Here is a 15,956-nt window from a genome sequence, read left to right on the forward strand (position 1 = left end):
AAAACGAGGATATTTGTTGACAGTGTAACTACGTCTTTGTGAGTGGAGTGTGCCTCACTTACTGCAGAAACTCCTTGAGTGGAGAGACCAGCGAGAATCTCTGACTCGGGAACATTCTTCAAATCCCTCTCAACAATAACTCCTCGCGATGAATCCAAGGTAGCATGAGAAGTAACCTCAATAGGTACATCCCCAATTGCCTTTGAATTTAAGGAGTTCACTGTGTTGGGATGTGGATGTTTCAACCAATATGTCTCCAGATCGAAGCTTCTTTACTGACTTTGGAGAGCTAGCAAGTCCCCCTAGTCCCTTTTGAATAAAAAAGGGGGACATTTGCCCTAAAGGTTTTTCTGAAAGAGAATGTAATATAAGAAAATGGGGTACAGGTGTTACAGATGTTGAAGATTGCTGCTCAGAGTCTTCAAGACGTGGTCGTTTACCTATTGACTGTTTTTCCACTATTTTATTTAAATATTTCGTTGGAGGATCCATAGGAGAAAAGAAAATTTTGGTACTCACTGACTCAACCCACCATGAAGCCCTATGAAGGGATGCACTACAATGTCATGCAAAGACATTGCAGCAACAATAGGGTTTTGTGTGCACTATACCCAAACACCAGCATCAGGATGTCCACAACACTCGTTGAGAACTTCCAACACTGGTAATTGGTTGACTCTAGCCCAAGTGGACCATCCGACTGACCCAAGGGGGGCCACCCAAAGGCTGCCCGTCAATAGGAATTCAAAGCCAAAGTGGTGTGTTAGGGTTGGACCCCTCAACCACCAGGATCCTCTCCTCCCCTTCGCGGGTCGCCATGCACAGCAAACACGTGGGTGGATGTTTAGATCCCAGAGGAGTTAAATTGAAAGAACAGAACCTTTCCTAACAGTTTTACATACATGCCTGATGAGGAAAATTGGAAATTCTGAGGGATAAGAAAAGTAAATCATATAGAAGGAAAACACTACTCAATAGATATCTTAGATAATCACCTACAAACAGATTTGAATAGTAAGTCAAGTGACTCTTTGTCACAACTGTAAGTACAATCAGGTAATATATTAGAACTCTTTGAATTGAAGGATAGGAAAAGTAAATCATAAAAAGGAAAACACTACTCAATAGATATCTTAGATAATCACCTACAAACAGATTTGAATTTTAAGTCAAGTGATTCTTTGTCACAACTATAAGTACAATCTGGTTATTAGAACTCTTTGAATTGATGAGAGTAAATATGCAGGTGTGTCATGACATCTTATTAGGTACAATATTTATTTATTTTATTTTGAATTTTGTGCAAATCTTCACAAAGGCTATCTGTGGTAGCCATCCCTAACTTAGCAGTGTAAGACTAGAGGGAAGGCAGCTAGTCATCACCACCCACTGCCAACTCTTGGGCTACTATTTTACAAATGAATGGTGGGATTGACCATCACATTATAATGCCCCCACAGCTGAAAGGGTGAGCGTGTTTCGTGTGATGGAGATTCGAACTCGCAATCCTCAGATTATCAGACAAGTGCCTTAACCACCTGGCTGTGCTGGGCCACTAGGTAGAATATAAGTAAGAGTAAACTACAAGGAAGCTGCTGCCTAATACTTTTTAAAAATTGGAATCTTTCTCTTAAGCCACGAACAGTTAAAAATAATCTTCAGTTGATCATTGTATATAAAAATAGTGTACACAGTTGATGATGTTCATTAAAAATAAGTTGTTTTTGTAAAATTTCCTTTAATTATTTATTTTGTTGAAATAAATTATTTTACTTGATACTTTGGTATTTTTGACCACTTACAAAGTTTAGGATTTTATTGCTAGGATTCTTTTATAACATGTCATCTTGTCATAAAACATTCTCAGTATGATTCATATTAATTTTTGTCTTAATTGTTGTTATTCACAGAAAATGTATCATTATTTATATATTTTGTTTTTTTAATAATACTTCAGAAGAGATTTGATTTTCACCTGGTAACAACTTTGCTCCTAGTCTTGGCTGCAACCCTCTTGCACGTATCACCTCAATTTCAAGGTTTCCTTTTCGATCACATAGGCTTAGTTGAATGTCTCCTAGACTTGGGGATGCCAAAACCTGTCGACCAACAAGCTGACCTGGACCTAGTCCTTCAACAAAATGTGAATACTCTCCATCTGGAGTTAATCGGAGAGAAGGGATCCATCTAGTGAGCCAAAGAAATGAAAATATTTTTCAAATTACATACAGGCCAGGCTATGAGTATTCTCAATAAGCACTTATTCTTCAAATCAACTAAGCCAACTGAGATAACATTAATCAATATTTACTAATTGTTGTAAACATTAAAAAGTTAAAAGTTACATTCAAGATAACCAATATAAGTTAAGAGAAACAAATCATACGATAAAACATTAATTTTGTCAGTATAATTATGGTATGTTAAAACAACAAAAACATCTGTTTAGAATATTACTATAAGATGATTCAGAATGAAAGAAACATGAAAGGACAATGTATGAGAAGAAAAACAATAAGAAGTAAATAATATCATACCTCAACTGTGAAGAGCAGAGTACAGTAGCATTATCTTAGAAAAATGTTACAGTGAAGTGCAATATCTTAAGTATTTTAAAACAAAGAATATTATATAAATTATATTATATTAATTTTTTGAAAAATATTCATTGCATCAGTTGAAAATACTCCTAGTGCACAAATTAACATAAATCACATTTTTTGCTATTAAAATGATTTATTTAAGACGTGCATACATGTATGTAGAGGGGAAAATGACTGAACACAGAAAATCACTAATAACTGCCATGCACATGACAGGATTAAAAGTCATGCTAACAGAGAACTGAGAATTTAATACTTGTGATAGTAGAAGACCAGCCATATCCACATACATGTATGCAGACACCACAGAATAAATCATGCTGAATGACAGAACTTAAAGAAACACAGTATTACAACATCGACAGCTTACATCTACAATCAACACATTTTCAGAGGGCAGGACATGTAATGACCAATCACTGTCATTTTCAATTTGAGAAATGTTTATTGACTAGCAGATAACTCCAACACAATCTAGCAGAAATTCTGGGAACACAAACTGTTTTTACAAAGCCACATACACAGTATTTCTGAAGCTCATCTCAAATTCTGTCAGTATAAGCCACCAAACTTTTATGGTGTGGTGTTTGTTTTGTCTAATATCTTCGCTAGACATTAATGATACATTTACCAGATATTGTATTGTTTTATTCGCCAAATGTCTGAAACTGTTATTTTACAATAATTTTTTATAGCAATATTCCATAATGTCTTATGAAATATTTTGGGGAAAATTAAGACTAATTGTAAAACATAATATTCATACAGAAAACTAGACTTTTAACTTGTATATTGGTATTTCAAATATGTTACATGCTAAAATTAATTTAAAGGTACAAGACTTTTCTTAAAATCATAACACTTTTTTTATTTTGTATCTTGTAAAAAAGACAATATGTGACCAAATTTGATAAGGTATGTGAATTAACTTTATGATAATATGTTTGTTGTATACTTTTAAGTATTTCCCACAATTGATGGCACATACTAATATTGAATGTTTTAATGTATTTCGTTACATCAAAAAACAATATACAATAAATATAGTTCAATAAAATTGCAACAGGCAGTTTTTAATGTTTATTTTTAGGTTGTTTTACATTTTTTAATTATTTTATTTTTTAACCACAAACTTTTTATTTCAATGTATATGAACACTGTCATTTAACATATAGATTATGAGGTTTTAGATTAAATGTAACATTACAACATCTACTCACACTATAATAAATCATTGAAATTAAATACTGGCCAGTTCTGCTTACCCCAATTGAAAATGCATGACATTTGCTTTCTAGTTTAGAATAATGCATCCATAATATGTATGAGATGATTAAATCAAATACATGAAAAATGAAATAACTGTAATAATGGAAATAAATAATTTTTTACTGAGCTTGACATCTCAGGATAGTAAGCAATGGTCATATAAACTGCCATTAATTTAAGCTTATGAAAAATTATGAAAATGTCAATACTGTTATGTACGTGATCAGCTAACACAAAGAGACAACATGCTGTGAATTACTGTAGTAGTAAAATGTTAGTCTTTGATAAACAGTTACAGGTCCAGATATCAACATAACACTACAAAAACATGTTCAAGTAGTATTTTTGAATGTAAACTTATACCCAACTGCAAGATTATGTTCATACTTTCTTCAAGGTATTATATGTTTTAGATTAATCAAACGTCATTAAATTTAATCATATAAAAAAGTGGAATATTATTCTATTATAAATATTTAAATGAAAAATACAGCCACTTTCAAAGTGTTTTGATTAATTTAAACAAGTCACTTGCTTTTATTTTCAGCATTGATACAACCTTCTTGACTTTCTTCTTATACGGTCATAAAGTTACTTTATCACACAGACTTTATCACCAGTGTACCCTGGACTTCAGCTAACACAACAGAAGCTAAGCTCTATAAAATATTGTGTTTTTGTTGAACATATATGTTGGCTATACATTATAAATTGACCACAATAATGTATTAATAACATAATCAAATCTAGATATTAAAATACATGAAATACTTGCTACTACATAATGAAAATTATTTCGTTTTACTTTTAAGTTATATTACAAAATGTTGATAGTAGAGCATAGCATGTGATTCATGATAATTCTATATTCCTTTGATATAAGTTGGTAGATGATGAAAAAAAGATTAACCCCCTTTTGCTGCATTTTATGAATAAAGTTGCCTAAAATTGCTCTTCTCTTTAAGTGCATAAATCAACAAAAGTCCACAAAGAAGAAATTTGTCTCTTCACTGCAGTAATCTACAACAGTCACTTAACGTAAATTGTCGATTACCACAACATAGAAGAAAAAAAAACACGTTTTACAGTTGACTCCTGTCAATTTCAGCATTATAAGAAAAATTTTTTCACAGTTTTGACTTTTTTCCAAAAATAAACATTAATTTTCTTAAATCCTTGTGTAAGCAGACACTATTTTTTAATAAAATTTTCAAAATTCTGACTTTCATTTTTCTTGGCAAAACTAACAACTTTTATGGCAAGCATTATTTAAAGAGTGATGCATCAAAAGGGTTAAAATTGTTTATGGTTTTCATAATGTTTTGAATATTACTTGTATGGGACCCAAAATTACTGCAGATTAAACAAAAATGCATCAAACTGAAACAAATACACATAATAATCCCTCACTTCAACCAAACGTTTTTAACAGTAAAAGAAACTAGAAAGGCAATGTAAGAAAAAATGATTTTCATACAAACATTGAAAATATCTTAAGTAAAAATTAATGTGGATAAGAAATGTTTAAAACATACATTTCCATTTTCATATACATATGAGATATGAAATAATTGCTATGTTTTTCATATTTAAATATAAACCTAAATTAATAAGATGATAATATTACGAAAAAGACAGACTAATATGAAATAACAAATGTGAAAAACTAGTTTAAGTTGATATTAGAATTATCATAACAATGATTACCGAAGAGTAAATTACTGTAACTTTGAACTTGGTTATTTAGTTGACTGAATGTAAGTTACATCAGAATTATGAACACATTGGGTACGTATTTAACATTAGTTTCTCAAAGAAACTGATGCAAGGTAATATTAGATATGTGTGATATTAGAACCTTGACAAGGTTGCCAAGATATAGTGTTGACAGTACGAAAAAAACCTAGGTTAATATAGCAATAACTATGAGCACATTGGAGTAGTAAGATCATGAAATCATAAATAAATTATTATGATTATAGAAATATAAACAAAATGAACATTAGAATTACGACTAATGCACACATGAAGTCAGAAGACTGAAAAGGGAAATTTATGTAAGGGTTCAAAATTTTAAGGGTGTATTGAGATTCAAATTTAGTGGTATGCAAATTCTGCACTTTAATAATCAGGAACCAGTTTTCACAGCATCTTTTTCAGCTTAATGTTTTCATAGTTTCCATATATTTATTAAAAAAAACAACTTTTCCAGATTATTTTAATGATTTTCAAGAATCATCTCATGGCTTTCCTTAGTATCTAATGCAAAGTTTGTGACTAACAATTATAACATTGTATTTAAAACTATACAAATGCTCACTGTTAATAATATAAATGACTTATTTGCATAAGGTTAAGAGTACGATTCCTTGCAAACTTTTTGTTGTCATGGTTTTAGCACATTTTTACAAAATGAAAACCTAACATTTCAACAAATAGTTTTTTAAGCTCTCACCCTCCCATGTTTTAATGGGAATTCTCTGGGGGTAGCATCAAGCTTAGAGAAAAATGTACATACATTTTCAAACTCTTAAATGACCAAATGATTTACTAAAATAAGTATTTGGATTACCTAGTTATGTAGTTTATTCCTAATTTAAGCACAAGTTACAAGCTGTCTTGCAATGATGTGCCAGTAATGTTAATTTATTTGTTTTGTCACACTTGTACCACACCAAGTTCTTTTATAGATATAACGACTACAGGAGCTTTAACCGTAAACACTGTAGATCAAAGAATGGAGTACGAATAACATATAAGGTAAACCTGTAACAAATTTGTTTGAGGTATACTTGTTTAATTTGTGAAACTAGAATTTCAGATGATCTCTATATTAGGATGTGATTTAAGTTTCCCAAATAATCTCCAGATATAGTAATAATGACAGTAGTTTAACCTGCCTGTCATAACACTGGGGCTAAGCTATCAAAGTAATGCTATTAAATATAACTGATGCTACAACTATCTTTGCCCTATCACAATAAGCATTATAATACGACAGTTCATATCCCACTTTATGGTACTCTGTGCATATATTGATGGTATATATACATATCATGAAACCTGACAATGGTACAAAAATGTTAAAACTTGAGTTAAGTAATGCCTAGGTGTCCAATGAGTATGTAGACAAACCAATCTGAATAAACAAATGTTTTATGGAATATATTTTAAGTCAGCTAGCAATACCTATCCATAATTATAAGTAGCATTATAATAATAAATGATGTGGAATAATGTGATACTAGAAACTTGAACAGACTATATTAGCTAATGGTATGTCAAGAACATCCTAGCTTACAAAGTATTTTTGTTTCTTAAGCATTGATAAATCATGTAATTATACATTAAGAAATAATTATGTATATACATAATGGAATATTTAAAATAATACTACAGTAAAAAAGGTCTGTAACTGGTGCAAGCTGTCGCATGATAACACGCAAGTTACTCTTTCAGTTACACTATTAAAAACAAACTTCTACAGTGGAGCTACCAGACAGGCAGCCTCTTAAGTTTAGGAGTTTATATGTTTTCTTTTAAAAACTTCAGAGTAAAGTTAGATATTTCAGTGCTGTCTCTTTTTAAATAAATAGAAAACTACAATAAACTCTAGTAAAGAAAGAAAAAAACGACAATTAGTGTAAATACATGAGGAGTTACAGGACAGGAGTGGAGATGTGCTGGGAAGAAGGTAGGCAAATGACACAAGGATTGTGCAAAGCATTACGAGCTGAAGCTGATATCAAAGCCAACAAGAGAGCAGGAAATAGAAGGAAATGAAACAAGTGCTCTGACACATGCTACCCAGCAAACTTTGCAGGATGAATATTAATAGCTGAGATGCAAGCAAAACTCTTGTAGCAGAGAACACTGAATATTCTACACTGAAATTAATTTCTTAGCACATGCTCAGTAATTTTAACAGTATACAACTATGGCATGTGCATTGAAACATATGGTGATTACCACAGTTTTATGAAAACCAGCTCTTTTTTTTCCATTGCATATGGTTTTTTAACCATCAGAATAAATTCAAGAATTAAAAAATATATATATTCGAAATAGTAATTTAAAAAATATTTGCAATTTTTTGTTGCTTTTAGATATATAAAAATAAAAAAGATAAAATGAAAGAAGAGCTGAAAACGTCACTTTAAGCGCCCGATCTGTCCCAACTTACAAAGATGAGTCGCTGCTTATACTATTCAAACTACCATCAGTTGATTCTCTGCTTGCTTGTCTTGCTAAATGTGGGTTTTGAGGGGTTGTAAACACTTCTTGACTACGCTGTATACCACTACCACTATGTTTCCTACCAACACCCTCTGTAAAATAAATAAAAATGAAATAAACCATGCAAGAGAAAACTACGTTTAAACACTTTCAGGTATACAAATAAATACTAGTTGTAGAAAATTCATGAGGATTAAAAACTGACCACTTCTTAAGTGTCTAAAATTGTGAACTATGTAGAAAAAATTAAAAATTTAGGAAATCTAAGGAATCTAAATAATAATCAATTGTGGCCAATGTGATTGATTCTTCTGGATAAAGCAAGTCAACTAAACAGCACAATTTTTGGGGATGTTAAAAAAAGGAGGATTGGAAAAGGGCAATACATATATTGCTAATTTTATAAATGTCATAAAAAATAAAAGACAAAGCATTACTTTGTTGAGATCATGTCATCTACAGAAACTCAAGAGACGATATAGAACAGGATATAGTAATAATATGAATCTGCACAGTTATTACCATGAAGAGCTAATTAGAATCATTAAAAAACATCTCAGAAGTTTGAGAGTTGACATGATTTCACTGCCCACACAATCTCAGCCCCAAAGCCTCCTGTCCTGCAACTGAAATCCCATGTGCAGGACTTACGCAGTGCTGTCACTACTTAAACTTCCTTCCCCATCAGATGAAATGCTACTAGACTGTTTGACCAAGTGGCGACACTCTTGTGGGGCAATCTCCTCACTCCGATGGACATTGATTGTGGAAGACCGTTTTCGCCGGAACCCTAAACGTTTCTTATGACCTTGATCCAGAAACATGGGATAAAAAAGGTCACAGGTGATGCAAGGAAATATATGAGACATTTAGCTTTTAACATATTTCTAATAAAAATTGTTTGGAAACTTACAGATTACTAATTTCCTTCTTCCAAAGTCACTACTTTTGTTTTGAGACACTAAGTCAGACTTCACTCTGAAGCAATATTTTATCCTGAAGACAAGCCACATGCTAATATAATTAGTAACACTTGAAAGTAAAAATGTGATTTAACATCTAATATACAACAAATGCAATTAAATTCTTGTGATATCTTAATGAATCTTGGACAGTCAATTTATGAAATAGAATATTGGTAATAGTTTTAACACTTTTACATCAAGTTCAAGACACACTGTTTGAAACAACACAGTATGTCAAATTATGTAAAATGAATCTAGATGATCATTACAGTGTAATACTACTACAAAAACCCACCCTATCTGAAGGCAGCTAAACATAAACCAAAATAATGAGCTCACAATTTATGACTTTAAAGGATTGGTGGGCTATACTCATTGAATTCCGATATTAATTAAGCTTTCATGCCTAAAAATATATAAACATTGAGAGATTTAGTTTCTAAGTATTTCAGGATATAGATTATTAAATTATTTCAGTGAAGTTTACTAGTTAGGAATCCTACTGAGAGAAGAAATAAAGAGGTCAAATATTACAGAACAAAAAATTTACATTTTGGAGAAAAAAATTAAAACATAAGGAACAAAATTATAAAAAGATATATTGTAAATTAAAATATTAGTATCTTTTCATAGTTCTTATACACGCCATTTTTATAGCATTTTAAAGTGTAGTTATCTCTATTTAAAGCTTAGGTCCTGAAAGACTTATAAACAACATGCATTTTAATATCACTGTATAAAGTAACCTAATACAATATGAAATGATGAAGAAAAGTGGCTGAATTTATATTTTTACAATACATTTAACATTTATTTGTTTTATTAATTGATATTGGCCTGGCATGGCCAGGTGGTTAGGGAGCTTGACTTGCAATCTGAGGGTCATGGGTTTGAACCCTATCCCACCAAACGTGTTCTCCTTTTTAGCTATGGTGGCATTATAATGTGATGGTCAATCCCATTATTCATTAGTCAAAGAATATCCCAAAGGTTTATAATGGATGGTGACGACTAGCTTCTTTCCATTTAGTCTTTCACTGCTAAATTAGCTCTTATGTAGCTTTGCATGAAATTCAAGAGAAACTACACTTATTAAATGATATCATTCATAATTTGATTCAAATTGTAAATATATGATGTGTAAGTACCACATATCTCACTCTCCTATGAATGCAATTTGCATTTACAAAATTATGAAATTTTTCTAAGGTTATAATTTGAAACATACCAAACCCATTTGAAGTTATATGCTAATTCAGCCTCATGAAAAAGTCCGTACTTGTATCGTGGAAGTCTAATCTTTGTTTTATTCATTTTTCAAATAACTGATCATTTCCTTTCTCATTTCAGTTAATTGTCGACAATAACCACAATATTACTTTTAGTATTTACATTTTAACTTTTTTATTTAAATGCAATTTATCTAATTAGTTCACAACTACTAATGTTACAATATTCCTATAACTAGACCAATTAGATAATGTACGATTATTCTGCTTTCTTCAGTAAATAGGTTTTAGTGTGAACCCTCATAAGACTAGACACAATTTTTTTTTAATCTATGCTAATCACAATGGGAAATTCAATGAATAATCCATAACCACATTCCAAATCTTCTAAATCCAAACAATTAATTTGTATAATAAACATGCATTTTCTATGAATATACGATTCAGTAATTTGTACAAGACTCAATAAGAGGAAAGTAGAAGTTGATCACAAACAGAAAACAAGGTAATAATTACTTATAATGAAGCAACTGCATTAACTTGTGAGTAAAGGTTTACCACAAGTTTTCTTGAAATAACTTCACTCACATTAAGTACTGGTTTATGATAGTTTTCTGCCAATGATCTTATATTATAGAGGTATATATCCACTATACCAAATACTAAGAGGTTATCAAATTGAATTAGGCTAGAGTTATATTAAGTGTTGTGTCATAATCCTTGATACTGTACAGAGCTCTTCCCTTTCTGTGATATTGTACATCCAAGGTATTCAAGTACAACAAAGTGCTGCATCCCTGATGGGTTTTACAAGAACTGAGCAGCCTAAAAGTAAATTAACTTCCTAAATCTGCACACAAGAAGTGACAAATATAAAAGTAGAGTTAGATTAAGCCACAATGCTCCAAAACAAAGGTTCGTAGAAATGTAAGCATAATTAGAAATGTGATGTTTATTAATACAAGAAAACAACTTGAATGCAAGCCTTGATACCATCATTAAATATCCACAAGGCTTCACTTGGTCCAATTTTACAGTGGAAACTACCAAAAACAACTGATTTCAAATAGATCAAGATTTTTCCACAACCTGAACAACAGACCTTGAGCTCACTAAAATATCAGAAGTTGTTAATGATACTGCTTCTGAAATTCATACCATAACCTCGAATAGTAATGCTGCTGATTTAGCTGATTACTCGCTCAGCATCAACTCATCAGAAAAGAGTGACCAAAAGTTGTCAGATTAATAAATCATTTCAATTTCCCAATTCAAAAGTGCAGTGACAGTAAATTTGGCATCAAAAATGATATACCAGTCAGTCTGAATAAAGCATGATCTAACCTTAAAACCACCATAACATTGTTCAAACAAAACAGTGGTTTATACGAAGATTGATGATATAAATGTGTTATTTGCTTAAAGCTACTGAGAAGCTTCAAAAGTAGCAAAACTAACTCCAAAAGCAGACTGTGATTATATCTCTCTTTGGAAAGTAACTTGTTGTATATTTGACCATTACTATGTATTTTGTGTTATGCAAGTAAGTCATTGCTTTGAGGAAAATAATGTTTTATGTGAAGAAAATGAATTGCCATTTTGATTATGTAATTTGTACAATTATTGATGACATATAAAAAATAAGCTAAGTTTACTGTACAGACATTTTTTTTTCTTCTATTGCACACCCACTCTTATTAGTTTGAACCCTTACATGTATTCATCAATAACATAAACTATTAATAGGGTCCACTGTATTCAAAGTGACTGATTCAACTATGTTGACATCTAACTATTCTGGACAAAATAGTTTATTGCAAATGTGTTTAGATTAAAGGGAATTCCTTGTATTTTTGTTTTCTCCTTCATGTCATGTCTTGTCTCTATCTTTTCACCTACAAAAAATCAGTACTACAATATTTCTGCATATTAGGTCCACAACACTTCATTACTGCAAAAATCAAGTAAAAAGTATTGACTGAAAGAAAAGCTTTTAATATATTACATATATTAAAATAGTTGGAGAGCATAAATACAATGTAAGATAAAAAGGTATAAGCTGACAAAAAAATTACATGCTATAAAGTAGTTTCAACAATAAAATTGAAAAAGTAACAGTGGTTAAAACTTCATTTTTTTGTATTAACACCTTTAACTTAGGTAGAATGAAAGTATATTTGGATCAAAACATTTTTTGCTTCAGAATGTCCTACTTCTAAATATATAATGCTAAATATTGCTGAAATATCTTAAGTGTGGTACCTCACTGTACTGATTGTGAAACCAATCTAAGATATCCCAGGGTTAGGCACTCACTGTCAACTATAGTCTGGCTGATTGAAGTCAAAATCACCCTTAATCTAACAGAAACTACTGCTAAAAAGTAACACCACTGCCAGAACCAAGCCTGCGAGCAGCTCAAAAGCCAAGGAGATCACTGATACCTTCCTCAACTCTAGTGTAGAAGAAATTGAGGCTGTCTTCTAAACAACAAGAGACACCTATAAAGTTTTGTCAGTGGATGCTTAACCACCTCACAAAATATCAATCAGTTGTATGTCGACTTCTGTTGGGACCACTAAATTCCAGAGCTGAAGTCTATTAAAGGGCTGACAGGACTTCTGGGTATTATTTCAAAACCAAGAGAAGGAGACCCACCTGCAACTATGGATATCCTACTAATCCTCACCATCATTATTGAAGGATGGTGGCCCACTACAAAATAACTGGCCAGCACCACCACCAGCTAATAAATCAACTGTGAATGAAGAGTCTTCCATCTGAATGTCAGTTAAGCTACTGCTGTAAAAGGGGCCCAGCAAACAACCATAATAGTAGCTAAGGTTCATTTAACCAATGACCTCACATATTACCATCATGGTACAACTCATCTTGTACTACTGCAAGATCCTGATGCTGAAGTAGAATGGTCAGTAGATGACATCAAACTGAACTGGAGTGAGGCCTGAAACTTGTTCAATATAAGGAGGGTATGTTTCTCTATTTCCTGCTGATCATTATTAAAAGGATATTTTACACAGTGATTAATGTTAAAGGTGTTTTTTTGAAAGTATTTATTAACTATCACTGTTAAAGAAATAAATCATTGTTATATAGTTTCATTTTATTACTTTGAGGTCTTTTATTATTACTGTTAACAATTTCCATACAGCTTAGTACCTTTGCATGGGCCACAGAATTTTGAAGCTGTACATACTAGAACTTTTGAATTTATAAATATATCCTTGTACCATTTGGCAAGCTTCTAGTAAATATTACAAGCCTGTTTTGCACAAAAAATCTGAATTTTTAAAGTATTTATATTAAAGATTTGGCAATGAATTTCTGAAGCCTTTATTGACTAAACCGAGAACAAGGTGATTTTCATGCTAAGAATAAAAATATTGCTTTTTACCATACATATTTTGTATTTAAGTTGCATAAACTCTAAAATATTCTAAATGACTATCAAAAGTTTTTTCAGTACAGCGTTATACTTTACCTGTTATTTTCTCTACCCTAACACTAAGTATTCAATGAAATAAGTGAGAAATTATGAAATAAAATGAAAATCACCTTTTATTATTATTCTTTGAAAACAATTCATGGTCAGATACATCTTAAATTAATGATATATTGATATTTCAGGAAATATAGAAGTTTAGATGTTAAAATTGTAAATCTGAACTTGTCATTCTATATAGCTTGTGCTTACACTACCTAGACACTGTAACAGCTATAATACTGAAATTACACAGACTAAAAGGCGAATACTTGAGAGTGTATGCTCATCATGTGACAACAAATGCAGTTTAAGAATTTATTTAATATTTCATTTTGAAATTAAAAAGTTGAAAATTAGCTAATATAAAAATTGGAATTTTAAACTACTTTGTGATGGTAATTTTATTAACATAAATTGATAGTGAAATTGTTTGAATTTTGAATGTAAGTCTGTAAGATCTTGTGACATCATAACTTACTGATGCTATGAGGTTAGGATTACAGGATTTGCATTGTGATGTTATATATATTAAAATATTGCTTCTGTATTTAAATGTTATCTGCACTATTTTTTGTTATGGGTTTGTTTTGTAATTATTGAATTTAGGTTCACTATTGTTCTAACACTAAAAGGTTAACAGTTTGTTTGCATACAGGTGTTTAGAAGAACATGAGAGCATTACCAAACTCTTTGACCACTATGTGTGTAGATTTTACTGGTTTTAACGTTAAAATTAATTGCCAGTTTGAAGAAAGCTTGAAGTAAAGGAGTGTGGAAAGATGTGTTATATAAGCATAATACATTTTCTACCTTATTTTTTTTCAGAATTAGTTATTTATTGTGGCATCTGCAGCTTTCACTTAATGGAATCAAGAAAGTCACTAAGTTGCTTTCTTTCTAACTGGCTTTGTTTACTTGTTTTTTTATTCTTTTCAGGTAACACCTGATCACAAAGCCTGATTATTTATTAGGCACAATAGGCCTCACAATCATCTTGATCTGGCTCTGCAGGGAATGCATGACTGTAATGCCACACATTGTTCCAGGATTTTAACAACAGTGTCCTTCAGTGTTAGGTGCAGTGGTTCCTCAAGGTTACAAACTATGTAGTTCATTTTTAAAGTACTCCATTGATTTCATATAAACTCAGACCTACTCTGTAAAAGATACTTTATTGAATCTCCTACTATTCAGCAGACCTATCCCAGTGCTATAGAGTAAATTTTACTTGATAATATCACAAGGGCTATATAAAACCTTACAGATAAGGGTATATAAAACTCAACACATTTTATGATAGTGATGGTTAGTAAATAAGTACCTCCCTATACAAGAGGTCATTTTTTTTAAAATGTAGAACAAGCATATGTGTGGAATCTCTGAATACAAGGAGTGAATGTCATGGTTTACATAATTTTAAAGCTACAGCTTAAATGTTTCAGCCATTAATATCTCGGATACTACATAAAAAACTTCATTACTTTCTATCAATTTGTACAAATGACAAAAAATAAATAAGTTATTGAAAATATAAAAAAGAATATGATTGTTTGATACCCAAGTTTAACAATGGTGGGCATGCAAACAAATATTTACTGTTACTTTCAATACTGGTTATACCAATTTTATTTATTATGGAGAGTGTTTTACAGTGTTAACTGAATACAATATACATTTAGGAATCATCTAAATCTCATAAGTTAAATAAACCTTGTGAAGTACTTTAAAGGTTAAGGTTAAAAAAAAACTGTTAAGAGTGAGTGTATTAAACTGATGGAAGAATGTATTCTAATCTTTACAAGCAGAAATGTAAGAACACTACTTAATTAGCTATATTGAGTATCATGTTAATTTTTAGTTTCTCTCTGAATATCTAGCCTGCTCTGACTGGAAGTTAATAATAATGACATGAAAAATAATTGTTACACATTGTCATAATTCTGTGGATACAAGAGTATAACCCAAAGTATTTCTGAACCCACAAGAAATGAATTATTCAGCTTTAAATGCTCTATTATTCAGTACATCTCTCAGATCATTAAACACACAACTGTGTAAATAAAGCCATCTGCTTGTCTGATCCAAGCTTTATTCTGCTACAAGTTTCCAGTTATGTTTCCTCAACACTTACGAAAAGTAAGGTTTCTTT

At 31.2% G+C, this 15,956-nt stretch overlaps 1 protein-coding gene across 1 annotated transcript in view; it reads right to left on the reverse strand.

Moving 5' to 3' along the window:
* LOC143235702 (regulating synaptic membrane exocytosis protein 2-like) overlaps positions 1-15,956 on the reverse strand; it is a 138,318-nt gene that overhangs the window by 9,644 nt on the left and 112,718 nt on the right. The window contains exons 18-21 of the mRNA XM_076473915.1: positions 8,760-8,916; positions 8,314-8,327; positions 8,056-8,200; positions 1,976-2,187 (exon numbers count right to left, since the gene is read on the reverse strand). Of these exons, the coding sequence (XP_076330030.1) occupies positions 1,976-2,187; positions 8,056-8,200; positions 8,314-8,327; positions 8,760-8,916 (528 nt within the window). The remainder of the gene's footprint in view (positions 1-1,975; positions 2,188-8,055; positions 8,201-8,313; positions 8,328-8,759; positions 8,917-15,956) is intronic.

This window comes from Tachypleus tridentatus, chromosome 12 (genome assembly GCF_004210375.1).
Source record: "Tachypleus tridentatus isolate NWPU-2018 chromosome 12, ASM421037v1, whole genome shotgun sequence".
Lineage (NCBI taxonomy): Eukaryota > Metazoa > Arthropoda > Merostomata > Xiphosura > Limulidae > Tachypleus > Tachypleus tridentatus.